The following is a 27657-nucleotide window of genomic DNA, read 5'->3' as shown; positions in this document are numbered from 1 at the left end:
ACAAGGTACAACATTCCAAATTTGGATCATTAAATCGAATGTTTTGGCCAAAAAACTGACATTTGGTCAGCAAATTACTATTCAATTTGGCCATAGTAAAATGGAATTCTTTACGTAAAGCTTTCTAAATCGCTTGTCAGATATTCTTAAGATAAATATTAAATAAATCATTTCTCCGCCTTTAGTTGATATACCCCTTGTCATAGTGCATGTCTACCGAATTTGTGGGCGGTCTATTGCAGCTACGAGTCCGTACTGCCAATGCGATCGACTTGGAGCCCCTGCTGTCCAGTGTTTCTATGGGATTCTCCCACGTCGTTAACATCTCTTTTGCTCATAACTCACCTTGCCATCCAAGACCAACTGCATTACCCACTAACCCAAATACTAGTTGTACGGAAGAGAGGCATCATGGCAGAGCCAAAAACAAAGTTCAGGCTACGGAGGACTTAAGGTTACTGCTTTTGTGTGCTGGCCCAGAAAATAAGTCGTACAAGTGCGCTAATATATATATCAACTGAACTCAACTCAAAGGGCCGGGAATAACACAACGAAACGCAGACCACGAGAGGATGTAAACAAAGCCCAGAAATGCCAGAGCGCTCCGCTGATGACAGTAGCCGAAAAAAATATGTCATAAAGAGATACGGTCTGCGTCAATATTGGCACAGTCAACAGGGGCGCAGAGGGTGGCAGTCGGGGGAGGCTGCTCTGTTGACTTGCAAACAGCTCGAAAGCGAAAGATAGAGGGGCTGCCCATTTGCCCACCTGCAAACAAATGGGAGGCGAGAGACACGCTCACCCAGACCACGGAATCCCATCCCATGCCATACCATTCCCCACATCCAGATCCTCAGCCACATGACCATTATCTCGGTCGTTTTCATTGGTATGCGGAATTTAGAATTTTATAGGTACTATAGGAATAGTCGATATGTCAAAGAAATCCCATCAGTATATTGGGTGTTATGATACTAACTAGAATATAGATCCTCAGATTAATGTCCTGGCATAAAAATTGCTTTAATTTGATATGAAATCCTTGGGGGCAGTTGAGTGATAGTTTCGTGGAACCATATCTGATCCACTGCCCATATCGAAGCACTACCCACCCACCTGAAAGTCCCCTGACATTTGCGGATTCACCCGCCACGCACCTGGAACATTTAGGGTTTTGGGTTAGCCAAGTCAAATTGTGCTACTTATTTGCCCCATCGCCAGCAACAAGGAAACGGGGAGAAATTCCCAAAATTCTTTTATCGCTGGATAAATATTTATGTTCTCAGTGGTCCCTGGCGACTAAACCCCAAATTCGACACGCGCATAAACAATGAGAGTGGGTGAAAAGTGGGATGGGAATTGGGATTGGCGGTTCGTTTCTGGTGGGCAGGAGGAACCCTCAAGCCACCGATGTGTGTGACCCATTTTCGGAGAGGGTATTCCTCCGCAGACTTTTCAGACTCCTGACGATTCTCCAAACCCCAAACCCCCTCTAAATCCTTGTTAAATTATTCAATTTGTCATGTTTTGTGCGCGCGTTGCTAGGCGAAAATAAAATTACATTATTTTCCGCATGTACACGTGTCATGTGGGTGGGAATTAGCGAAAGGGCAGAGAAAATGATTGTTCACAAATTATTTGTTATTTGTGTGGAAAAAATCATTCTCCACGTATATACATATTTGCATATGTTGAAAAGGATGGATGCAGACTTAGCATAAAGATTATATATTCAAGGGTTACCACACTTAAATCCCGAAGAAAAATCTTCTTTTCTTCAGTGTAATTTTTATTTTTGGCTGCTACAACTGGATCCTCTGACCAGTTTTATATAGATGTGACAATCTGTTGTAATTGCGCTAATTGCAATTCATTATTCAAAGCTAACGCTTGTCGTCCCACTCCCACACCCTGCCCCCGCCCCTTTCTAATGCGCGAAAGAGACGGAGAGAAGTGGAACGAGCTGACAAAATGCCAAACAAAATATCCGCAGGATATTCGCTTGTTGATTTCGCTGGAGACTTTGACAATTTATTTGCGCATTTATTTTTGGTAGATCCCAAGGGGAATCCGGCGAGGGGGTCCTTGTAAATACGGATACATGCGGATTCATATGCTGATGCATGATATATGTATATCGCCGACACAGCCAGATACTTGTTTATTAATAATGGAAACCACACATTCGCTTATTTGCTTATTTACACTGGCGCAAGCTCTCATATATTGAATATGTGATGCCAGCGGCAATTTGCGAAAGGAGCCGGCATTAAGTTTCGCTTTTGTCATCGCTCCATTCGAAATTCATTTGGCATTATGCACTTTTCCTTCAAACAGAAGTGCTCTTCCATTTAACCGGCGAAAACGCGAGGAGAGGAAAGCGTTATGAGCAATTTTAATTTCATTAAGTGCTAAAGTGCCCGCCACACTTTTTCCAGCTGGAATAATAAGCTCAGCCACTCAGCGCAGCCGAAAACGATTTCCCAACGCCTCGCTTAATTTTCCCCCAGCCCCAATATTTTCTTAAACACCCATTTTGCATATACAATCGTGCATGTGAATGTACTCTGGTTTTCAATGTCCTAAATATGTGCTTTAATTATGAATCCTTGTGCTGGTTAAATATGTAATAGGGTTATCTATTCAGCAAACTTGAAGGATAGGAAGTAAGCTTCATTGTTCTCCGCTTACCGCCCACACTCTTCCGCCCACTCGATTGTCTTCCAGCAGGTGTAACAGGTCGCTTTAGCCAAGACTTGGGGCACACTTGACCCAATTAGCGCCAAAATTCCGAAATTCAGCCCCAGCAACGAAAGCGAACAAGCGCAGAGATACACTACACCTCCACTTTCATATATTTCCACCTTAAGCTGCACAAATATTTCGGAAATTCTTCCCCGCTGCACGGAGAAAAAAATCGTTGAAATCTGGGGGTTGTGCATTGTATTCCAACGAAAAAAGATAAATATTACTTTTGTGGAAAGTGAAACTATAAAAAACTTGTTTATTTTATTAAATGCATATAATAGTTTCCATTCGTTTATGTAACATAGAAACCTGCATTTGTTTATAATAGTGGACCATGTAGCTCTGAAATTGGACAGGTGGGCTTGTTGGGGCTTAGCAGTAGAATAGTTACGCTAACTTAACCTCATTTAAACATTATTTTGTGAGCCTGCATTGTTGTTCGCAACTGGTCCTCTCCTTGGCTTCATCTTGCCACTTTTATTTTGGGACTTGGCCATCTCCATTGCACGGATTCCCCATTGCCCGATCCCCAGCCCTTTTCAGGTGCATCATCATATATTTTTCTTAATGCCTCGCGTACTTCACCATAAAGTAGCACAGGGCAAGTGGTCGAGTAGGGGGCACTACACTGGGAAAAACTAGGAAGCTTCAATTTGAAGTCCAAAGATATTAAATGTATAATGTTCAATGGGTTTAAGATAATTCTCGTTTTCTAGAATGGAGTGTTGTATCGAATAAAATATGCCGTCTTTTTATCAGTGCAAAGGGTTAAAGCGAGGTGGGGGCAGTGGAGTGTTAACCACGCAGTTGGGCTGGGGAGCGAAAAAGCAACGGTTGCATTTTGTATTCAAGTACAACGAAAATTGTTGTAAATTAGTAAAAATGTACACATCTCCGTGATGGTGAGGGAGAGGGAAGTGGGGGCAGAAGACGATGTTGGGGCATAAAAGGTGTGCAGCAGGTGCGGGGAACGTTGGAGCCAAAGATAAGCAGAGAGTGCCCAGCTCGTGAAGAGGCTGAAGGGGCTGCCCTGCCGGCTACCAACCTACGCAATTAAGAGCAGTCTCAAAAAAGGGGGATCCCCATCTCTCTCCGTCATTTGCCGAGCGGGAGCGAGCGGGACAGAGCGCACGGCGAAAGGGCACTCTGGTAGCGCCGTCTCTTTCACTCGCTCCCTTTTTGAGGGCTGGAAGTAAAACCCTCATTGTTTGCATTAAAGAGGTTGCTGGCTGCTTTGAATACACTGTCAGAAAATGTTAGTCCCTGAAACTAATGACATTTCTAAAAGAAACACAAAGTTAAGATCTTTATTAGCTTGCTAGATTAATCTATTTGAAAAGCGAAGTATTTTAAAATATTCCGCTGCTCATTAATGCCTAGTTTCTTGGGGAATTTTGCTACGTGCATCTACCTACAGCACTTGAGCAACTGCTTCTGCTTCTGCCTCCAAAAAGGCTTTCGGTAACTTAGTTTCCGTCGCTTTTTACAACCTCATGTTTGCATTTTACCTCAACGACGAATGCTCGGGGTCCACACAACAACAGCGTTGGAAAATAAAATAAAAATAAAATATATACACAACAACAAGGGGCAGCTCCACAAGTGGGTTGTCAAGCAGCCCAAAGTTGTTGTCAAGAGAAGTTGTAAAATGCTGCCCAAGTAATAATATACAACAATTTCGTAGCTGGAAGTGGATTTGGAAAGCAAAATGCTTGCACAAGATAAACATTTTGTTTTCCGCTCTGCTCTCATAGCTTTTTCCCCACTCGCTTTTGGGGTTAAATTGCAGCCAGAGATCCGAATAAATGCATTCATTGAACTAAAGATTCTGTGCATCTATGGGGCTTAAGTCTCGGGATTAGGTATCTCTATCCAATTGTTACTATGATCTGATGTTTTATGACCATAGCATGCAACTGAGATATTCAAGCTCATCTCCCTTTGCTCGACATGAACGCAGCTTTATGGGGAATTCTCCGAGTTAATCCGTTTTATAAGCCCATCAAAGTGATTTAGCGGCACCTTCCGCTCATCTTTCGCCTTATCTCGGCTGAAAAGGAAAGTGTGTATTCTCTTTCGCCGCTCTTTATTTGTTATCGCTTTTATCTGTTTGCGATAAGCTCTCGAGCCGAGAAAGCCTTGTAATCTGCAGCCGAGCTCAGCGAATTGCGTGGTCGATTTATGGCGCGGATTTATGGACTGATCTCTGAATAAGTCTTTCGGCTATAAACACCTACCCAGGTGTCACAACTGCCATACGGAGACAGGTGTGATTCTTAGCCAAAGGTGCGGATGCGATCGTTGTGTAATCTACGCCATTAACTTGGCTGGCCAAGGTTTACATATTTCGAATTAATTCGAATTCGTTCAATTTTTAATGCGATGCTGGCGAAGAGTAATCCCTCCCATTATTGTCTTATCTAGGGTCTTGCATTGCACAGCCAACAGCCAACTCACTCCAATTTCTACTTGGGGGCCCATAACAATTTCCCCAACATCAAATTTAATGCGATTTTAATTTTTGTGCCCAGCGCATTTTCCAATTTGATGACTGTCGGGGGAGCACGCTGGGAAGGAGCTCACCTGGGATGGATATGTTCGGGATCGCTGCCCTGCCACCCATAAAATGGCATAAGGGCAAATAAATATTTCAAATAGTCATAAATATTGTTGATTGCAGCGGGGAAAAGGGGACTTGCGCAAAAGGAAGACCTTTTAATTAAGGCAATAAAACGGAAATCGACCACGTAACCTAAGGAAAACATAAAGTTTACATTAAATCCACTTAATGTTCGAACAAAGTGCCGTGAATGTCTTCTTTATATCCACGTGCCTCAGGTTGAGGTCCCTGCCACGCCGGCTTTCAACCTGCCGCCCACCTGGCTGTTGATTTTTTTGCTCATGTCTCAGTTTGGCTGGTGAAAGCCGCAGGGTCGGATTAGGTTACACTGAGCGGAAAGTAGTGTAAATGAAAGAAATAGAGCTGACTTGAGGCTTCCCAATGTTCTCTTATGAGAATGAAACCACTTTGATTGAATTGCAATCCTTAATTTGTTATGACTTCTGTACTATTTATGAAGTTGGCCTATGGGAAGCTTACTTTGAGCCCTGCTCAATGCTTTTGGCCAAGTGAGCAAGCGATGTCGTCCTTTCTCCTTGACTAACCATCAGGAGTGCCTCATATTTGATTTTTATTAGCCTTCCATTCGCTGCCGTGTCAGAAGTTGCCGCCTTTGGCGCTTGGCCCTCTTCATTCGCCACCCAACTTTTCGCCACATTGCCATTCGCTCATCATCTCCCTTCGTCATCGCCAGCTGCCGACCGACTGGCCATAAAAACATTTGGACCCAAGGTTGTCCAATGTTGATGTAAGTATAAATTAAATATTTCGTGCATTAACGCTCGAGTGTTTATTTTTGCCACCGGGGAAAAGGCGGAGAGAGCGGGCCGAGAAGGAAACTCATTAAATTAGCAATGTCGATTTTAATACCCCTCGCCGTTTTTTCTTCCCATTTGCTGGGGGGCTTAGCTAGCCGGGCTCATGAATTATTCACCCAAAGTTGGCGGAGGGCATGTCTATCTGTCCGATCTGCTCGAACGCCACAACTCCCAAATTCACTCACTCTTACCTCAAAGGTGTGTCAATGGGCTAATTAAACTGGGCACGGAACGGAATAAGTTGCAGACTTGGTCAAAATACTCAGCAAAACTATGGATTTGGCCACACTTATCGCTTCCCCTTCTACTTCACTCTACTAACATATTTCCTGGAAGGGCACTTCGAATTCGATGCATTTATCGGCTGCTGTATCTAGACTGGCTAAAAAGTAGGTTGGTTAAGTACGACTCTAGCAGGCAGACAGGCAGAAGAGGTCGGTGGGTTGGGAAATCCGGACGGAGGCTGACCTCTGTGACTTTTCATGACCCAATGACACTTTGACTAATTGAAAACTGTCAAATTGCAGTCGCATCGGAGGTCTCCAGACCCCATACTTCCCATCATTTCTGCTGCAGCTCGGCTTCTTAATTGAATTAACTCATTAGACGTAAGTATCTGCACATCCATCTATGCAGTCCAGCTGAGTTCGGTTTACCTACCTTACCGGTGACCTGACAAACAAAATAATTCCGACATTTTTCATTTGTATAATCGTATGTATACACTCGCATGTGTGTGGCAAACATTTTGGTCAAATGTCATTTTGCGCAAACATTGCTAACGTCTGATTTTGGATTGGTCAGCTCTGGGATTTATTAATGACGTTTCGTATTGGGGTTAACATTCATTTAATTTATTTGAGCGCCTCTCCCCTAAATGGCCACAAATTGTGCATTGTGACAGTCGAAAATGTGGCTGGGATTGACTATCTCTTGGTTATTTGTGAATTGCTGGCTTAGATAATTAATAGCTTGTAGTGAGGCAGCAAACGCATCTTGCAGCTGTCACAGGCAATTTGAAAGAAATTAAGATAATCCCAAGCAAAGGTAAGCATGGCATCACAATTGAATCTACAACTCGGTGGTATGGCCTAAGTTGCAGGAGAAGCTCTGCCTGACGTGATTACTAAATCAATTTGCGAAAGGACCTCTGATGGGTTAGCTCGGGCCACAAACGAAATATACCGAAATCTGTTCACATTTTTTACATAAAGTGGCCTCTTCGTTCTGATTGCCATTTGCGGATTATCTTACGGTCTGATTGAGAAACCTCGCACTCCTCGAGGCAGGGATTCCTCCGCTCTGTTTTCGGAACCATAACAGATGATGATGATTCCATTTGCGGTTTGAATAATTTTCATAATTTAAATAACAGCCCGCCCCAAACCGACGCAAGCCGCTGCAATACCCAGACAGATAGTCACTCACTCACTCATCCAGCCAGTCAGCCAGCCAGGCAGCCAGCTAGTCCGTCAGGATTCTCTCCATTATTTTGGCCAAAAGGAGCGCGCCTGCCAGCCGAGACAAAGCAAAAGCGAGAGTGTAAATCACGGAGTGAAATGATAAATGGAGCAACGACTTGTTACGCATAAATTGTTGGCCAAAATGAAGGGGCTAAGGATTGAGCGGCGGAGGTCCTCGTCATGTGCGAAGTCCTCCGACTGAGGCACTTTCCCTCAGTAAAAACAATATTTCATTACATTTACATATTCTCACTCAATTTTCATATTTTCGCATTCTCGGTGGGGAATTTTCGTGCGGCAGGATGGAGTCAAGTGGATCTTGTTGTGCCTGCGCCTTTTGTTTCCATTTTTATGGTAATGCCGCCAAGACCCTTATCCCCGCTTTTCCCTTCCGACATTCAACCCCCGCGCACCCCCGTTTGCTCCACACTGTTCACTGTTCATTTCCCGGCCACGCAGCCGCTGGCACAGTGGCGCCCTCAAGTGTCGGTTCATTCGCATTTCGTATGTCAGCATTTTAAATAGGCTTTTCATGTTCGAATTTTATTTTATTGTGTTTTTACGCTTGGCATCGGCCGCACTTCGGTCCGTTTTGTTTTGCTTGATTTTATTTTTCCGGAGTCCTCGACTCCTCAGGCTACATTAAATTCCGCAAGTTGTATGCAAAGTCAGGCCCGCCGACTCTCAACTCTCAACTCTGAACTCTGGCCTGGCTTTATTAAATACAAATATTTTGCTTGTGGGGGGAATTGTTTGTTGGCTCCAGAGTCCGTCCTTCTGTGTGTTTCTGTATGTGGGTATCTCTGTCCTGACCACATTCCTTGAGCAAAGTCTGCGGCTGTCAAGGACACTGTATACATACATACCTGCTGGGGTATGGGTCTATCTTTCATTGCCCAAGTGAAAAGAAGTTTTTTTTAAGTGGTTTGGGCTTCAGTTTCAGAAACCAAAAGTCTTCTAGTTGTTGTGGCGAAAATTGTGTGCCTCCTCAGGGAAATACAAAACCATGTTCAATATTTATACTTCGAATTAAAGAAACAAAAATATTCATTTAAATATTCAAAATTATATAAATTATATGAAATACAACAATATCAATATACATGTTGAGTGTAGTTCATGGCTTAAATATTGAATGATGTGGAGAGCATGGGGAATTCGTTCTTCTCACAGAATTTATTTCCGATTCCTGCCTTTTCACTTCTACTGGTGGTTGCTGTCATTTAAAACAAAACAAATAAAATGCCCAAAGGCTTAAAATCGGCACACAGCTGCAGATTCAGACTCAGAAGGACATCACAGGCCACACTCAAACATCCGCACATCATCAATGCGTCACAATATCGAATAAAAACGCCCGATCCTGAAATAAATGCACTGAAAATAAGAACAGCGAGTATGGAAGAGGGTGGAGTATTCAAGGAGTTTCGCGTTGGTTGGAGGTGGTGTCCTGCGAAGCAAACGTATGAGAGAAATCCGAGGCAGAGTCAACGAATTTTTCATTCGTCATAAAAACATTTTGCAATAATTTCTGCATTTCACTCGACTTTTCACGGTTTATGCTCCTTCTCTCCCCTCACAAACTTAATCATGACTCTCATTTATCATTTCCGAAACAGTGATGCCCACTGTAGATTAGCCAAAATAGCTAGATATTTATTAGTAATTATATTAATATACTTATAAGTTCGTGACAGGGCAGAGTACCCATTTAACTAGCATGCTCACTCACTTTAAAAATATTTTAAAAATATATATATATCTGCCTATAAAACATGTAATAGCCAGCTCTGAGCAAAGATCTCTGTGGGTCATAATAAACACCAAAAGTCGCGAGGTAAGTAAAGTGTGGGTGGAAAAGGGCGGAGGAGGGAACAGGATGTGACGGGGTGTGTGTGCATTACGTTTGGCTTATTCAGTTTGGGTTTTTGGTTGGATTGGTGTGTGTGTGTGTGGTGTGGTTCCTTCTGCTGCTGCGGCGTTGCACAATGAACCTTGCTTCCTGGCAATGCAATCCTTTATAAGCCACTTCACTCCGCCGACCCGATCCTTCAGCGCCCTTCGAGTTTCCTTATTGCTCCTCAGGTTTTTGGTCAGTGTTGCAGGATTTCTTTGAGTGCTGTTCGGTTTCCTGTTGTTTTTACGTTTAACTCTGGCTTTAAGCCCTCTTCAGTTGACCTCTTGTGACCCCAGAGCTTGCTAACCGGCGTTCCACTCAGGTTTCGTTTGTTTCATTGACTTTAAGGAGTTTTTTGCAAGGAGTTTGAATACGAGATCTTAGAATTAAATACAAATCATTGAAGCTCCGAATGGTATGAAGTAATTCAAAATGTTTTCATTACCGATTCCCCCTAATTTGCCTTTGTTGGTAATGCTTTCGATGCCCGGATAAGGGAACTGAGGTGTGTCCTCGAGTCCCTCCCCGATTCTCCGTCATGGTCCCGTATCATCCCAACTCTGTGCATCCTGTCTGTTCCCTGTCGCCAATGCAATTTCGCCAAGTGCGTCCCCAGATATGATCAGAATTGACACTCGGCCAGTGAAATTTGTGCCTAATTTGAGGCCTCAGCGGGTGGCGGACCGCTTCCTGTTCCATTTTCCTCCTCTCGGCTGCCTTCCTTTGAGCCATGTAACATCTAAACAAAAGATTAGCTGCAGTTGCCAGAGGGAACTCCACTCGGAGAAATAGGTGCTTCTTGAAAATGTATACCACACATACCCGTTCCACTGTCATTATTATATTATATACTTATTGAAAATCCTACTCACCTTTATAGGTTTTCTATTTTGTGACCTCAGTATTGACTATTTTTCTTTGAGTGCTGGGACCACACAATGGAAATGACACGAACTGCAGTCATCTAAGGATGGATAAAAACTGCGAAGGGAGCGGGACTGGGAAATGGGAATGTGAATGGAGTTGGGGCAGCATGTGCACGCGTTTAATGGCAGAAAACACAACAACGGGACGGAAAAACAATTGTCAACAGACGTGGAAACGTGACCAACGAATTTTACGCACAATTTCACTTTGTGCCCGAGTGTAGTGTCCCAGTGTCCGAGGGTAACAAAGCCGGGCCAGAGTAGGAGACCCTTTGACAATGGCCAGCAGAATCTCCCCCCGCCTCCTGCCGGCCGGCCACACAATTATTGTTTAGAGCATGGCCCAATCCTGGTACTCGGCTGCGAAATCCATTCGGGAAATCCAATTAGCTATTGGCTCTCCGAACGGCGAGTTTGTTGACCAGGAAGCGGGCTTACCGATCGGAAAATATGATTCATATTGGCCATTTCCCTCGCTCCGCGCTCGGAAAAGCGCCTGACACTTTTCGCTCTAATCGTAAAAGGTAATCGCCACTGCTTAGGCGCCTTTCCTTTGTTTTCCACTTTGTTGCAATTACCGCTGAAGTCGCGGGTTTTGACTTATGTTTCTTGGGATCGCTTCCTCTGCGATTGCCGATAATTGCCCATGGAGGCGGCCTACAAGGCACCGTCTCTCCACGTCTTTGGTCATGGCTTTGGCCATCCGCAAATGGCCAAAATGCACCCATGGAGTTCCTCGGTTCGTTGACATCCCCTGGACTTCGATAATCGCTGCCGAGTGGGAGGAAGTTCGCCTGGCTGTGCGTGGAATGGTCAAGTGTCGAATGGAACCATAAAATCCTACAGTATTGCTCATAAATGCTTTTCAGTTTCTAGGAACTTGCGTACTGTGATTGGGTAAGACGAGAACAGGAAGGTCTTGCCATTCATAACAACTGAACAGTAGGAGGTTTATATAAAATAAACAGAAGACCAGTTCCTAGAACAATCTAGGAAATATTTGTATTAAAATACACTTCATTTGCTTAAGTTTCTCTTTAACCAGCTTGCTACTGGATCTTCTACGACGTTAGAGGCATAAAATGTCACCTTCAGTCCGTCGATTTCCATTGCAAATGACTCCGTTCTTGGCTGGGATCTCCTGGCCGACTCGCATGTCCAACTTTTTGCGGCTACACATGTTTCCCATTAGCCAATAGAGGAGGAGAATGAGAAAAAGTTTCACTGGCTGCGGACCTAGTCATCTCGCATTTCAGACTTCAGACTCGGACCGACAATGAGATGTGCCTGAGCCGTAGTGTAGTTGTCGTGGTCGTTGTTAATGATGATGTTGACACAACTTGTTAACAGAATAATTTATGCGACACTGACTGGCCAAATGCTTTAAAGGCAACAGAAACAAAGTTTGGAGCAGCGGAGGTATCTATTGCATGTTTAATGATGCCACGAGAGGAGCATCTTCCTATCCGGAATCCGGATGCGCGTGCCGCACCAGAAACTGGGGATCAAATTAAGAGCAGTCCCGCAGCTTTTTGGACGGACTTCCAGGCTTGGAAAGGATGGTGGGGGGTTTCAGGATTTGCCGCCTGTTTTTTGCCATTTGTCAACGTCGCCAGTTTCAAGATTTTGGCCAAGCTGCAGCTTCACTTTGGCTTCGAGTGTAAAAAATGATAAACGCATTCGCTTATGATGTGCAGAGCTTCCATAAATCATGCTCGCCTCTTCAAAGTTTCTGCAGCTCTCTCCACACCACTGGCAGTGCCGCAAATTTGGCCCGGCCAAGAGATCCCGACGAGATTCCGGAAATACAAAGGACAGGGGACAGAGGTCGGGGTCAGAGGACAGAGGTCAGAGGTTGCCACGCGACAGCGCTCAGACAAACAAGTGTCGCTTTGGGTTCCACGTTGAGCATGATGATGATGGAGGGCATGAGATGGTAACAACCAGCAGTTCTGGCGATTTACGAGCTCCAAGTGGGGCACCAACTAGTCAGTGGAGTTTCAGCTGGCATTTGATAAGAACAGGTCAAGTTGCTTAGGTAAATAGCGAAACGAGTCCACAGGAGGACTCTCATCCCCAGGAATTTCAGCTCTTCAAAAAGACAGAAAACGTAAATTATGTTGTGACTTGCACAAGCAAAGAGGTTGGAACATATTAAACCAATTTCCTAGCTTGAGAGAAATGGTCCTGGGAATGTTATATCCTTACAACTTATATTGACTTTGGTGAATGAAACAAGTGTCTGCTTCACTAATAGAACTATTGTATTTATGCGAAAACTTGACCACAAATTGCCGTTGATTTCCGGATAGTTTTCCCACTCATCAAATGACTGGTGGCAAGTTCAATCGATATTCTAATAATGTGTTCGACATGTCAGCCAAGTGCCTACGTTGGATTCCGAGGGATTGAGTCTACCAGAGTCAACAATGGCCAGTGGAGCACACCACCAAGGATCTCCGCCTGGACTACCGACTACCACTTATGAAATTGAATGTAAACAAAGCGGGCGACTCGACTTGCCACCCCACTTTCTTGAAGACCCTTCCTCTGTTTGACTTGACATATCGGCGCCAGGCAGGCAATTAACATGCGATTGTCATAAATTTACTCAATGCACAGATTATTAAACATTCATAAAATAAATTACCCAGCCAGCCAAAGTGCATAAATTCTGAATTGATTTTAGCGCATTGTGCGGGACAAAGGAAAGCGATTGGGGGAGTTCGTTCTTCCCCCGTCGAAGAAGGGGAAAGGAATCTGGTTATTGAATTATAACGATGTCGGCCAGAATGGCCAAGGGAAAAACATAAACATAAATTCCTTCAAAGTCTTCGAGCGAAACAACAATTGCATAGAAATCAATTTCAGAGGCGAAGCGTTCAAGGGTTAAATTCCAAAAGGGGAGTTATAAATTGTGTAAGTGCAACGCGGGGGAAGTTCTGAGTTGGGGAGCAAGACCCCATTTAATGGCGATTGTGGCTTGTCGCAGGGGTTGAAACAAAGGCTGTCCATAGTTTCATCTCGATGCGAAGAGAAGTGGAAGAGCGGCCATCGACTGGAGGAGCACTTGCCATTAGAAATGGGATAGTTTTAACCACTTCCCCATCAAATCTTGAAGAGCCACAAGAAAATGGTGTTGTATTGCCCGCCTTTAAAGATCTTTTTGAAGTTTCGAAACCGACTGGTTTTTGGGGTCTATGATTAGAGATTGAAATTGAGTTTAGACTAAACTAGCAGATTCGCAGTTAACCACACAGTTCTTAAGGCTGCTGCCATCCGATGTGATTGCATTTCAGCTAACTGCATTACCCGGCTCCTTTGCCAACTCCAAGCAGATAATTTCGGGCGGAATATCATTAGGAATTCCCTTTCTGACTGCAAATCGGGGAGGGGCGCGGCTCCTGCGGACTTAAGTCAACTGCATCACAGCACAGGGAGAAGCCCCAAAAAAAAGGAGAAGCTGCCTGATGTGAAGTGAAATGAAATTACGAAGAACCAGCTGAATGTCAATGTCCTCCCACAAGAAGCCCTTCCCCTGCTGCGCTGCGATGGCAAAAACAAAGAGCGAACGGAATGTATGTACAGCAGTATGTACAAATATATATCTTTTTATGACATTTCTGACAATTTATGATGCAAATTCCTCACCCGAAAACCGAAGAATGGAGCGGTGGCACGAGAAGAAGGCTCCGACAAATTGTCGAGAAATTGCATAAAACTATAAAAAAGCCAAAAAACGAGAGCATGAGGGCAAAAAACAAATTGTTATGCTGAAATCTGTAATCTGAAGTAGTTGCGGATGCACTCGAGAGATATTTATGGTGGGAGCGAGAGGGGGAATAACACAGAGAGAGAGAGAGACAGCCACACTCCGGGCAAAGGGCAAAAGCTGTATGCAAAATTGTTTTATTTCTGCTTTCATTATTTTGCTTTATATTTCGTGATGGCTTTTTATTTTCTGTTGATTCATCAGAAAATAAATTGAAATATTCTTGTTGACAAAACCGTACCGAATTCGGACAGAGAACTTTTTGCTTTTTGCCATTGCATGATTTATTTAATTTACTAAAACTAACACAACATGGAAAATATTTGATAATAAAATCACGTTCACACGCTTAAGGCCACAAATCAATTGGTGCCGCCGATATCGAAATCGAAATCCAACGTAACGAACCCATCAGCCATCAATGAAAGCGGCCCGAACCCAAAGTTCATTATAAAATGATTTGTCCTCTTTTTATTTGGGTCCCGAATTCGTGGAAAGCCCTTTGACCGCAAGTGAGGACTTGGCCCCACCTCGCAAATCTGCCTTTGGCCTCCATGTGAATCAATAGCAATCTATCCCAGGCACAAACTCTTTCGGCATGTGAGGTCTCCTTTGCTCGTTAATATGCCAGTGTTTTATTTAAAAGTCACGCAAACAATCCAGCAAAAAGATCTATAACCGCATGGAAAACAAACTATTGGTAGTCAAATATATGTGGACATTTTCGAAAATAAATACTGAAATTTAAACGGCTCTTCGACATCTGGCGACTAACCAAACAAGAATTTTTTTACGGGAGCTTAATTAACAAAACACAAATTCGCGCTTATTTTTCTGAATGAAATATCCAAATGGAAATGTTGACGAATGGGAAAGCGAACGCGGAATAAGCCTGGCTAAAATGAACGGATTTGTTATCTAATTTATTATGGAATTTAATACGCGACACAAGATTTCAACCAAATCATTTCCGAATGGCAAAATCAGGAATCTTTAAGCCTTCAAAAATTATCCAATTTAGATAAAGCTGCATAATGTTATTTACTATAGAAGAAAATAAATTTAAGTAGCGGCTATTATTATTATTGGTTATAATGATAACACTTTTATTGAAGTGATGTTCCCACGCAACCCAACCAAAAATTCTCTTTTGGCCAGAACGACTTTAAAATGGGTGTGGGTTTTGGCCTCTTGACTGATTTCCATTTGGCCAAAACGCAGACGTGGCACAATATGTTATGAATTTTTATTGAGTTGTTTGTGTGCCAAGGAAAAAATTAATTTATCGCCTTCGTCGTTATTGTTCAAATAAAAGGCCCAAATCTAAATGGGTGATCGAAAAAACGGAGGGAGGGAATGAGGAGTCGGGGCTTTCGTCATCCTCATCCGGGCTCCATGTCGCCATATCATCGATGGACATCAATGTGGGGATATGTCAGAATATCGGCGGGCGGGGAGACGTTGCCTGAATTTAAATGGACAAATTAATTGCGTTTGTCAGGCTTGTGGACAGGTTCTGGCCATTGGAACCTCGGCAGCAGCACAAACCCAAGCGGCCGGACAAAGAATTAATTGGTTTTTGGACACTCGATGAAATATATTTAATTTAGGCTTAATGCCGGACAGAGATTGCATTTTAGTATGCACCATCTCAAACTCCCCGCAAGTGTCAAATTGGCATTGAGTCATGACTGGGACCGTATCTGTATCTCTATCTGTATCTTTATCTGTGCGCGATCGCCGGGCCATCAAATAGCCATTAAACAGTAGACCATTATCCTAGCTGATGGGGAATGATACCTGAGAGCCTCCACAAAGGATCTCCCTCCGATCCCAGACCGCAGGCGATCATGTGGTGCAGTCGATGATCGAGGATCGGGACATAAATTATCACTTGGTTGTGGGTTCGACAAAGTTGTTTATAGGGGGTAATGGTGGAAGGGAATCCACTGAGGGAAAAGACGAGCATTTTATTCAAATTGATTTCTTGCCTTGTACTTTTCTTTGTCCCTCTATTCAAATCATTCGTTCTGTGCATCGTTATGCAAGCAGGATATCTACGGTGAATAGAATAGTACTCCCCTAAAGTTGGAAATCCCTCTTTTGTCCGATCTGAGTTGACAGTTTTATTGTGTCGCCTTTCTGAATTAATTGAGCCGCCCCTCAGTTCCAAATGAAGTCGTTGTCGCGTTTCCGAGGAATGCGGCGAGGATGGGATACCCGGCTCATCCCCTGCGGGAAGCTGGGCTCGGAGGACCACACATCGCGATGGAGACACACGCAGCTCCAAAAACGAACCCAAAAAGCATGGCCTGAACAAATTGCTTCTTCTCTATTTATTCGGCCTGCGGGCGAGCCGTTGCCAATTAATTATAATTGATTGGCGATATTAACGGAAATTATGATGATTATGATTATTCGCTGGAAATGCACCCGCAGATACGTATGTAGATACGTTTTTCTGTCGAAAGATATAACGAGGCACAATGAAAGCTGAAAACTATCCGGATGATGTATGATAAACGACTTAATTGTTTTTTATCCAAGCTCCCCGCCATTGGCATCGAATACATTAAATGATAGATGTGAATGCTGAATGGAACAAATTTGCCGGATTGCAGAGAATTTTTAATTCGTTAGACGTAGACAACAATTAAATTTACGTTACGATTGTTCGATTAAGTGTGGTCACATTGCTTGTTATCGATTTCCCCAGTTGTCACACTAAACTTTTTAATCGGAGTAGATTTATTGTGATTTCATTTTAGTTCACCAACAAGGCCTGGTGCTCAGGGATTTCAGCTGAAAAGTATGAGACGTTTTCGGCCCACGGATCGTTCCTGGAATGCTCTGCGTTCGCGTTCACGTTCGCGTTCGCCATTCCGGTCGCAATCCATTTCTCGATCCCGGCCCTCCCGTTCGGATACCATTTTCACAGACAGGCCGCGTCTGCAGCGACGTTTCGGCCGGCCCGCCACCTCCTGGGACATTTCACCGGAGGGTTATAGCCACCTGACTCCGCAGCAGTACAAGGCCATGCAGGCCAGCGGGCAGATTGCCTCCAGGATTCTTTCGGATGGCATACACGCGGGGGAGTCCGCCGCGATTTCGATGATCACTCGACAAGCTCGCCGCCTGTATGTGGGTAATATTCCATTCGGAGTTACGGAGGAGGAGATGATGCAGTTCTTCAATCATCGGATCACGGCTCTGGGATATGAAGCAAAAAGCTCGCACTACATGGACGGGAAGGCAGTGCTAACTTGCCAAACGAATCTGGAGAAGAACTTTGCCTTTCTGGAATTCCGATCCATTGACGAGGCCACCCAGGCCTTGAATTTCGATGGGATGGTCTTCCGCGGACAGACCTTGAAGATACGAAGGCCACACGACTACCAGCCAGTGCCCTCGATTTCATTCTCTGCGATGGAGAACTACAGGTCATTTAGGGTCCCGGACACCACCATAGCCAATCCTCCAAATGTTACCATTCCTGTGACCACTATTGTCCCCGATTCCCCCAATAAGATCTACGTAGGTGGCTTGCCCACCTGCCTGAATCAGGACCAGGTCAAGGAACTGCTGCAGTCCTTTGGGGAACTGAAAGGACTGAATCTGGTGATGGATGGCAACACGAGCCTGAACAAGGGATTCGCCTTCTTCGAGTACTACGATCCCTTGGTTACCGATCACGCCATAGCTGGATTGCACGGCATGCTGCTGGGGGATCGCAGGCTGGTGGTCCAGCGTTCCATTCCAGGCGGAAAGAACGCATTCCCCGGCCACACAGCACCAGTAGTCCAGGTACCGGGAATATCCACACTACTAGACCCTGGTTCACCTACCGAAACTCTCTGCCTGCTGAACATGGTGCGGCCGGAGGAGCTGCTGGACGACGAGGAGTTCGAGGACATTCGCACGGACATCAAGCAGGAGTGCGCCAAGTTCGGAGAGGTTCGCAGCATCAAGATCCCGCGTCCCATCGGACCATTTCCGAAGCGGGGCTGTGGCAAGGTCTTCGTCCAGTTCGAGTCCGTGGAGGATTCGCAGAAGGCCCTCAAGGCGTTGAGTGGTCGTAAGTTCAGCGATCGCATCGTGATGACCTCGTATTACGATCCCGAAAAGTACCTGGCGGATGATCTTCAATAAAGTCGAAATAATAAACCATATTAACATATCAGATATGTATATTAAAATGAACATGTACAATTATAGTCAGTCCATCATAATGCCTGTTGAATCGGTCAGCTGATGTGGCCAAGGCCACGAGCGACAAGAAAGTTAATACCCAGTTCTTCACTCTCGTTGTTGTGATATCATCTGCTTAACGCTTTATGTTATCTGGGCCCAGAATGTGGGGACACGCCTCCTTGCCCCCAAAAACGATGGCAGGAATTCAATTAGGCAGACCGACTTAAGCTGCAATCCTTAAAGCTGCTCGAAATCCGACAGCTCCTGCAGCAGCTCCTCCGCTCCCCTTTTATTTCCAGTTCCCCTGGAAGGGCCAGACCAAAGCTCTTGCTTAATTAAAATTTTAAACTTTACGCTTTATCGCCGGCATTTCTCGGCATATTCACACCTACCGTCCGCTTATTACGAAGCCCAGGTAATGCCTTAATGCCTTTTCAATGGAGAAGCTTCTTCGGCTGCTTATCTCGCCGACGAACGGTTGCATTTTCTCAGGTTTCACGTTTCGAGGGTCTTGGGGCATCATCATCCGTCCCGCCTGGGGTTGGGGTCTTTTCTTATCTCGAAGTTTGGTCATTTGGTCGACAGCCGATCAACAATACTCGAACGCGTAATGAAATGGTCAGCACACGGAGAGAAACAAGTTTGACAGGTGGCAAAGGTGTAATTATCTGAGAACCAGAAACCCTATACTTCTTCCTCACAGAGAGTTACTCCCCATTTCTCGCAGTGCAGTGCTGAGAGCGTTGAAAGCCCATCTGCAAACGGAGCGATTTATCAGTGGCAACGACGAGCACAGCTAAACGCTTTATCGGACTGGAGGAGATTGTGCCAGGAAGGAGATGGGAAAGAACTTGAGAACTTGAGTGGACCGTGGCCACAAATTAATCCAACGCCTTGGACTTTTGTCATTCACCGGAGGAGACGATCTGAAGGCGAGCCTTTCATTCCGGGGGCACCAAAAAACCAAGACTTCTTTCGAAGCCGCTGCTGCTGTCCCATGAAAATCAATGCCTCGATGGGTAATTAATAAACGCCCATAAAGATGCGGATACAATAAAAATTCCAGACTTTCGTGGGGATTTTGGAGGGGGATAGGAATCAACTCCAAAAGGGTTTCTTTGATTGTGTAGTTTTTTCCTTCGTTGATTTTTATGAGCTGGCAGCTGCGCTTTGGGGATTAACTGGATTGACTTCTAATCTCGTCCAGCAACTTCTCCGCCCTCTATTGTGTCCGAGGTTAGGGTCTGGATGTTAGGTAATCGAAATTGAGCAATCAAAGCCACAGTTGAGTGAACCCAACGCCGAGCCCTTCATCCCGGCGGCTTCTATGCATTTTTAATTGCATTCTCATCATTTCATTTGAATATGATGTAGTAGATAATCACTGGGCTCCTGCCAGAGCAACGCCTTCCTCCAAAATCGATTGTTAAACGACTCTTTCTACCCATTTCACCTCCGTTGATTGTTCCATTCGGTGGCTGGCAGGGAATCAGAAGCTTGTTCCCTCACTTATCGCATCCATCACTTGATTTGTGTCCCAACGAGTTATCCAACTTAATTAGCTGGATCTGCAGAACGTTGTGTTTCACTAATGATAGTTTAGATGCCCGGGCGCAGTATAAATTTGCCAAAGATACTGGGATACAGATACTCTATGCAGATAGGGCGATCCATAAAAATTTGTTCTTCTAATGATCGCGAGATCCTATCTCAGCATCTATCTCGCATGCGTTCAATTTGTGCGGATTTAATTAAGATACACGGTGAAGTTCACAGACAAAAGCGAACTTAATAAACTAAACTGCTGCAAATCAACGGCCAGAAGTTAATCTCTGAATTATTTAAAAACCAGGCGGGCCAAGGAGGCAGCGTTTTTCTGGTTCTCAAAGGGCAGAAGCCCGAATTCAATTAACCAGAACCTGTTGCTTTGTTTGGTTTGCCCGCAATTCAATTCAATTCACATTTCCGGGGCCCAAAAAATGAAAAATAAGAACTGAAGAGGCGAACAAAACACGCGAATAAAATCAAATAAACAAATATTGTTGTGCAGTTCAGGCGAATCTGTAATTTCCCCTTCGTAGTCGACAACAAAGGCTAAAAACAAATTACCAGCGAGAATAATTTCACCGAAATTTCAACTTGGGGTTGTAACTGAAAGGCAGGGGTGGGGTTTTTTTTGGGTGGCTGGATGGTATTCCCCGCCCAGCCATCCTGTCACTGCCATTCCCATAGCCACACCCACACCCACTCGGAATCCCAATCCCGCTCCAGAGTTCCACGTCGCTTCGTTAATGGCAGCGCAATTAATTCGAGCAAATCGTCTGTGAACCCTTTTTATGACCTCTAGGAGTCCCGGGAACAGCCCGTCTCATTCGCAGATAAAAATTCATTAAACGACATCATTGGAGAGCTTTGTTTCGCTTTGAACTGTTTGCCCGGCGATAATAAATGCGGAATAGGAGCGCAAATGCCGGAAAAGCGTTCTTTAAGCGCTTCGGAGTTTTCCATTTTCCGGCGCGGCGAAAATTGTTTCGGTTTTATTTGCGTAAACTGTTCAACAGCCGAAAATAGAACATAAAGCAAGAATACACCTGGCGGTTCTGAATATAACCGGTTTGTTTTTTAGGGTGAGCCAAGCTTTTACTTTGAGTTTGGCTTAGTTCGACATTTATAAAACAGTCAGTGGGATTGCTCTCGTTGTGCTGCTTTGAAAGGACAAAGATTTCCTCCATTCATCGAGTTACCTCGTTTTCAGGGGCATAAATCTTGCCCCCTCATCCTGCGGAGTTATACTGAACTAGTTCCCCTAACAGCATTAAACTAACCCATTAGCTGGCTATTCAACTCGCTCGAGCACATTGTTACAAGATAATTCCGCTGATCTATTACGCGGCTCAAGAGCCATTTGTCTCTCTAAACTCTTACACAATTCCAAAACCGAGTCCCGAATGCGAGACGCGAGTTCGAAGAACCCATTTGTGGACACCCTGCGGCGCCGAGGGAAAAACAAAGGAAAGCGCTGGGCATCCGAATGGGTTTTCCCGAGTTTTCCAGCAGCGCTGCGAGGGAGGGACCAGCGCGAATAACCTGCGAGCTGAGCGCACTTAATGAGGGTCATAAAATCAAGCGCCGGCCCTCAGCCTCCAGACAGAGGAAAAAAGCGGCTCAGACGGCCGGATAAACCGAAACTAAAGCAACCTGCGAAGGTGTAACAGGTGAGACGGCAATGAAATCATAATACACCGAGCCAGCAGAACGAGGCAGTCGTGGCCCAAAAGGACATCTAAGTGACCCAGAGCTGGCGATTTGAGGCGGCAACCGTTCCGTGGCATTTAACCCTTACTTCATCCCGTATTTGCTTTGATATTGTGCCGCAAACCTTTTAAATCGCTTGTTTGTGAATTACAGAGCGCGGCTCTGTCGCTTCGCTCGAATGCAAATGCGTGTCAACTTTGACCCCAAGTGAAGCCGAATCACATAATCCCCAAGAAGCGGCCAGATGTGGAGCAACAATAAGGGCAGCGAAACAATGGGGAAAAACACAATTTAAGCTGCTCGAAATGCCCGACTTTTTCGACTGGCCTCCACTTCACTTGGCCCGGCATAATCCAAACTAAATGTCCGACTTAATTTTGTTGTTCAACTGTCCTGCCTTTCGTGTGCACTGAGAGAAAAGTTCACAATTCGTCTCTCAGGGCTCTTAGCCAAGTTAAAAGCCAAGTGATTTCTTTGTGAGCTAGTGTTATTTCGTCCCATTTATTCCAACATCGGTTTCTTGATTTGTTGTATCCTTTTTCAGATACAAAGGATGTTTTCAACCCTCTCTACCAACGTTTATTTTTTCCCTTAATTTCCCCATTCCAATTTTGTGGGTACTGGGTACCTGTCATTTCCTCGATGACTGACAACTTGTGAAACTCGCTGATAGTGGAGTGAACTTATGAGCGTAAGTGCAGATTACATACCTGCGAATAGCTATGGCGTAAACCAAAAGTTCACTGACCTTCGGCTGGCCGGGTCCTCCTATTCAAAAGGACTTCGGCTGACTTGTCCATGTTTGTGTACTTCTTTTTTTGCCGTGTAATGCTGTGAATGCTGTAAATGCCGTGAACTTCGAGCTCCGCCCACTGATGAATGCCCGCTGCTCCGGGAGTCATCTTCATTCTGCTGGCGAGCATTTGTCCTGCCGTTTGTTTGGATGCTGCTGCAGTGCCACTACACCTCCCCAACCCTCCACCCCCTGCCGACCTTCGCTCCCGCTGCCCCCTTTCCGCCTGTCGGCATCCACACAATTCAACTTCAACTTTTGATACTCATCTGAATTTGCATTATTTTCTTCTGCTGCTGTTTGCGTTGCTGCTGATTTTAATCTTTCAACTGCTCCTCTCCGTTTTGCCTGCCCTGCCCGTTGCCCTGTTTTATTTAGTTTGGAATCTTTTTTGCCGTTCTTCCTCACCGGTGATTTGCTGGTGATATGTACCTGCCGCCCTTCTGCCGTCCAGGTGAACAGGTTTCCTTTCCTTTGTTTGTCGCGCTCTGCAGGCTCCAACGCACTCGCCACTTCACTCCACTCGGGACTCGCTTTTTCCCATTTTCCCCGGCGGTCTTCATTCATTCCATTCCATTCGCATAAAGAGGCGAGGACTGAAAAAAGTATCCTAATTGGTATTAAAATTGACGTTATTTTTTCCAACCATTCCTGCGATCCAGCCATTGTGATTCGATGCCTTAATAGCTTGAATGGTGCCGCATTTGTCTTCTGGCCTCTGCTTGCGCACTTTATTCAGATTGCATTGAGCCGAGAGTCTGATTTCGGCCAAATTCGGGGCACTTTGGGCCAAACGCATTTCTCAGATGACAGCGAGATTAAAATCGAGAGATAAACATGATCACCATGCCCTTTAGATTCCACTGGCTGATGTGACCATTGCATTCGGTTTAATTTTGCCGTGTTTTTGTTTCGTTTTTATCATTTAATTTTTTCGTTACCTGATTTTCATCTTTTGTTTCGCGCTCGGGCGTAATGCCATCGGCGTTTTTGTTGGCAAGTTATGGAAAAAAATGGAAATTCTCTGGAGGATTAAATTTAAATGTGGCCACTTACACGTAATTAAGTTCACTGCACTTTATTTAAATGTGTATTAAGCCATTTTTCGCAGCACCAATATGCAGAAATAATTAAGCCGGTAATAAAATTTTATTAAAGCTTAAATGGATGTGTGCAAAAATTTGCTGTATCGATTGCATAGCAATTAAATAAAATCTCTTAAAGTCCTTTAAATTAGCTTGAGTTCGGCACATCAGAATGGCATAGGTCAGTTCCAATAAGAAAATTTAAGTTAACAGAGTATTACTCCGAAAACGGTTGAAATGCTTTAACATCATCCTTTTACATTTACTTTTGTGGATGGCTTTACTCCGAATAAATGTTAATGTTTATGTTGTCCGTATATTTTGAACTACTCCAAATTTATTAACTAATATATGCTTTAAAAGGTTTTAATTTATTGTTTGTTTTGCCGAATTTTTTAATTTATTTAGTTTCTTATAATATTTAATATTAATATCATCCAAATGGGTTCCACTTCAATGCTCTCCGAGAATCTATGTGGACTGTGTGGTTTTGTTTTTGTTTGTGGAATTCATCCGAAATGTGTGTCATTTTGTGGCCAATGTAAAAGTAACTTGCATGCAAAACAAATGTAAACGCAATTTGATATTATAATAAATTAAGAAAATATTGAGTGCGAATTAGTATTAATAAAGTTATTCTTTTAAATTCAATAATCAATTAGTTTACTGAGATAAATTTATTAAAAGATGCCAAAGTAGAGATTAAAAATCACAAAAAATCCTTCACTGTAAATATAAATCAATTCCTGCTTATTATAGCGCAAACAGGTTTTGTTTTGGCAGCAGAGACAAGGCTCAAACTCAGGGAATCAAGATCAAGTAATTTTTGTCCAGCAGAATCGAATTTGGGAATCGAATTAAATGTTAACATATATTCCACATGTTGCTCATGCGCGACGCCTGCGCTCTGAGAGCACTGTTAGCATGCGATCCACAGGCGAGCGATGCGATCCACACGCGATGCAGTCGCCGACTCGATTCATAAATTGCGTTTAGTATTGCCGAGAGATTCAAGCGTTGTGGTACTCGAATTGGAAATCGCACGACGCGCGGCTGTTGCGTTCAAATAGTTGTGTTCGATCGAAAATGCTTTTGAGGCAAGAAGTGCTATAAATCGAGTCCCGAAATCGGTAGTCAATCCAAAAGTGACCAAATCCAGTGCCACCGAAAGCCCAAAAATCCCTTGAGTGACTCGTTCGCGGTCGCCAGTTCGTCGCGAGTTGTGGCAACTTCGTGAGAGAAACACAGGGTAGCAAATCGAGTAATTGAATCCCCTTTCTGGACATCCAAGTCGTATAGTCGCAGTTTTCTGCAGTTGGTGTGCCGTGAAATGTTGCTGCTGCAACTGCCGCAGATCCGTGTGGCACAGTGTCAGTGATTGAGAATTATAAGCGCCGAGTTCAAGGTACTGCAGCATGACGCCAAGCGGATTACACACAAGGATTAAATAACAAAGTAATTTGCATATCTGGAAAATAAATTCGAATCATGACAGCGAACTAGGCACAAGTTTATGCACGAATATCGGCCGCCCTCCCCAAGGATCCTGCGCGAGCGGATGTCCGTTCATGTCCATGTTGCGAGTCAATGAAACTTTTAATTGTGCACGCGTGCCCCGCCCCCTTAGAAGCCTCCGCCCCCCTCATTTCCACCCCCTTCGACCCCACACCTGTTCGCTGGGGGCCTTTCGTGCCCGTCAGCCCCGCCCCTTGGGTCTCATGTTCATGTTTCCCGCATATTTGTCATGGACATCGCCTGGATGAATGCATGACTGGCTGAATAATCTCCTGGGGGACGCAGTGGCGGGTGGTGGGTGGAGGGGATCCCCCGGGAACAGGAATAAAAGTGCAACCATCAAGCCAAACACACTTTAAACTTGTGCTAGTGAAATCGTTTTGGGAAGAAGGGAGAAAACCAAATTCAACTTCTCATAAAGTTGTGGAAGAAATAAAAACTACGCTATTTAAAACTTTTGGACATATTCCGCCATGCGAGGGGAGATCCCTCCAATAAAGTCGGTGCATAATATTTTGAGACACATTAGTGGTTAAATTTGATAATTTAATTATGAAAGTTGTAGTACATGCCAGTGTTCTTTAAACTGCGATGGGAACAATCGAATGGAAAACTGAGTTCCCATTCAATTAACTCACAACTTTAAACTCAATCCCCAGAGTTCCTGATTTTTCCACGCAGTTTGCTGCGCTAACTTTATTAACCAGCAAGTGGAATTCCAGATTGTTCCGCCCTTAAGCTCTCGGCCAAATCTCAACTTATTTTCAATTATCATGTCATCTGGTGGGAAGCCACTCGCCCCCAGCCTTTCATCCCCTGTCCTGCTCACCACCCACCACCAGCTGCACTTGAACTCCATGCTGGTAATTCGGAAAATCCCCTCGCCAAAAAAGCGAACAGCAGAGAATTTACTATCGCCACCAACGCCAATTGAAGCACTTGTCCACGCTCGCCGACCTCCGCCCAGCACCCTTCCCCTCCCCCAGGGTTTTCCCAACTCCACCCGCTTTTGCCGCCCCTTCTTTCTTTCTCTCGTTATGTTTTTTGCGGTCAGTTGAGGCCGCGTGCCGAGTTCCCATTGTATGTGTGTTCTTCGTGTTTACATTTTTTTTGCCGGATACCCAGCATTTTTAGAGTTTGGGGCATAAATTGGTAAGGACAACTAGAAACTCATAGGATATGAACCAATAAAAGGGACACTAGTTGGGATCTCTGACCAACCAGAACTGAAATAAAATACTTCAGATTGGCAAACAATAGCTACTGGGTATTATGTAGTCGCGACACACTAGCTACTTTTGTTTTTGGAAGGGACATGGATCCTTGGGCCATGCGTGTGTGTTCGTGAGTCAAAGAACAGCGGCAAAAAACAGCGCAAAACGATGGAGAAGCAGCAGAAAGTGAGTGAGGTGGAGGAGCAAAGGACACCGCCAAGTTGACCTCGCGTCGCCTGCAGCGTTAATTTATAATTTACTCTCGGCTCACTGAAATCGCCTAGCACCCCAAACCCCCCACTTCCCCTCCGTTTCCCGCGCTCCCTCTTTTATTATTATTACTTCTGTGCGTTTCCACGCGCTTTTCCCAGCCCGACCGCAGAAAAGGTCCTTTGCCCCATCATCATCCACCAACGTTTTTGCCACTTTTGACTTTTTTACATTTGCCGACGGGTCTGAATGTTGTTTTTTCCCCGCTATTGTTGCCTCTGCTGTGTTTTCCTGCTCCCCGTTGTTGTTGTTGTTGCTGGTGCGGTGTCCCTTGAATTTTTGGCAAACAAGAAGGACGACGGAGGATATCCAAACCTGCTCCCAAATTCGACGTCCCCCTCCCGGTATTTTGGCCTTCTCAACTACTCATTGTTGTTGTCTGCCTGGGTTTTTAGTGCCTTAATTTCGCTGTTTGTCTGTGTTTTTTGGGGTATACTTTTTTCCTTTTGGCCACGCTCCTGTTTGAAATATTCTTGACTTTTGGCCCCGCGACTGTTGCGCGTCTCACTTTCTCCTTCCAGCGTTTTCAGACTTTTTTGTTTGTTGTTTTAATTAATTTGTAAATTTACTCGCCCAGATTAAAGCAAAGGAGAAGCAAATTAGCCAGAGACTCCGCCAACAAAAATGCAGATGGACGGCAGATGTCATTTGCTGAAAAGAGAAGCAAATTCTTTGGTGGCGAGGGACAAACCAAAGTGGGGCATTGAGGAAATAAAAAAGCCAAGTGGTGGAAGGAGTTTGGAATTTTACCACTTAGGATTCTTTGTCCCCGATTTCAGAGAGCTTAAATATTTAAAAAAGCCCGGCACTGTTTAATATTCTAGTAATTGAGTTCATGAAACAAATGCAAATGAGGCAGAAAACCATAAATAAAACCTCTAACACGAATCGCATTAATAAAAAAAGAACAATTTAAATGTTAAACAATACATGCGAAAAATTATGGCATTGTAAATAGTGTTCAGTCAGTTTTTTGCCCAAACAAATCCTGATTTTTTGCGGCTAAGATTTTTTAAATACTATTTAATTGAATGATAGTTCCATTCCATGGCAAAACTGTGAGGCAAGTTGAATGTGCACCTTGTTGAAA

At 44.3% G+C, this 27657-nt stretch overlaps 2 protein-coding genes across 2 annotated transcripts in view; both read left to right on the top strand.

Moving 5' to 3' along the window:
- The first annotated feature begins 16966 nt into the window (after positions 1 to 16966).
- LOC6735833 (splicing factor U2AF 50 kDa subunit) lies at positions 16967 to 18454 on the top strand. The gene has a single exon (XM_002082707.4). It carries the CDS (start codon positions 17056 to 17058, stop codon positions 18391 to 18393), a length of 1338 nt encoding a protein of 445 aa, XP_002082743.1. The 5' UTR covers positions 16967 to 17055; the 3' UTR covers positions 18394 to 18454.
- Positions 18455 to 24530: 6076 nt separating this feature from the next.
- LOC6735830 overlaps positions 24531 to 27657 on the top strand; it is a 40955-nt gene continuing 37828 nt past the window's right edge. Inside the window, exon 1 of the mRNA XM_039292902.1 lies at positions 24531 to 25023. The gene's annotated coding sequence lies outside the window, so the exon portion shown is untranslated. The remainder of the gene's footprint in view (positions 25024 to 27657) is intronic.

Source organism: Drosophila simulans, chromosome 2R (assembly GCF_016746395.2).
Source record: "Drosophila simulans strain w501 chromosome 2R, Prin_Dsim_3.1, whole genome shotgun sequence".
Lineage (NCBI taxonomy): Eukaryota > Metazoa > Arthropoda > Insecta > Diptera > Drosophilidae > Drosophila > Drosophila simulans.
Note: the sequence above shows the minus strand (reverse complement) of the source record. Positions and strands in the feature narration are given on the sequence as shown.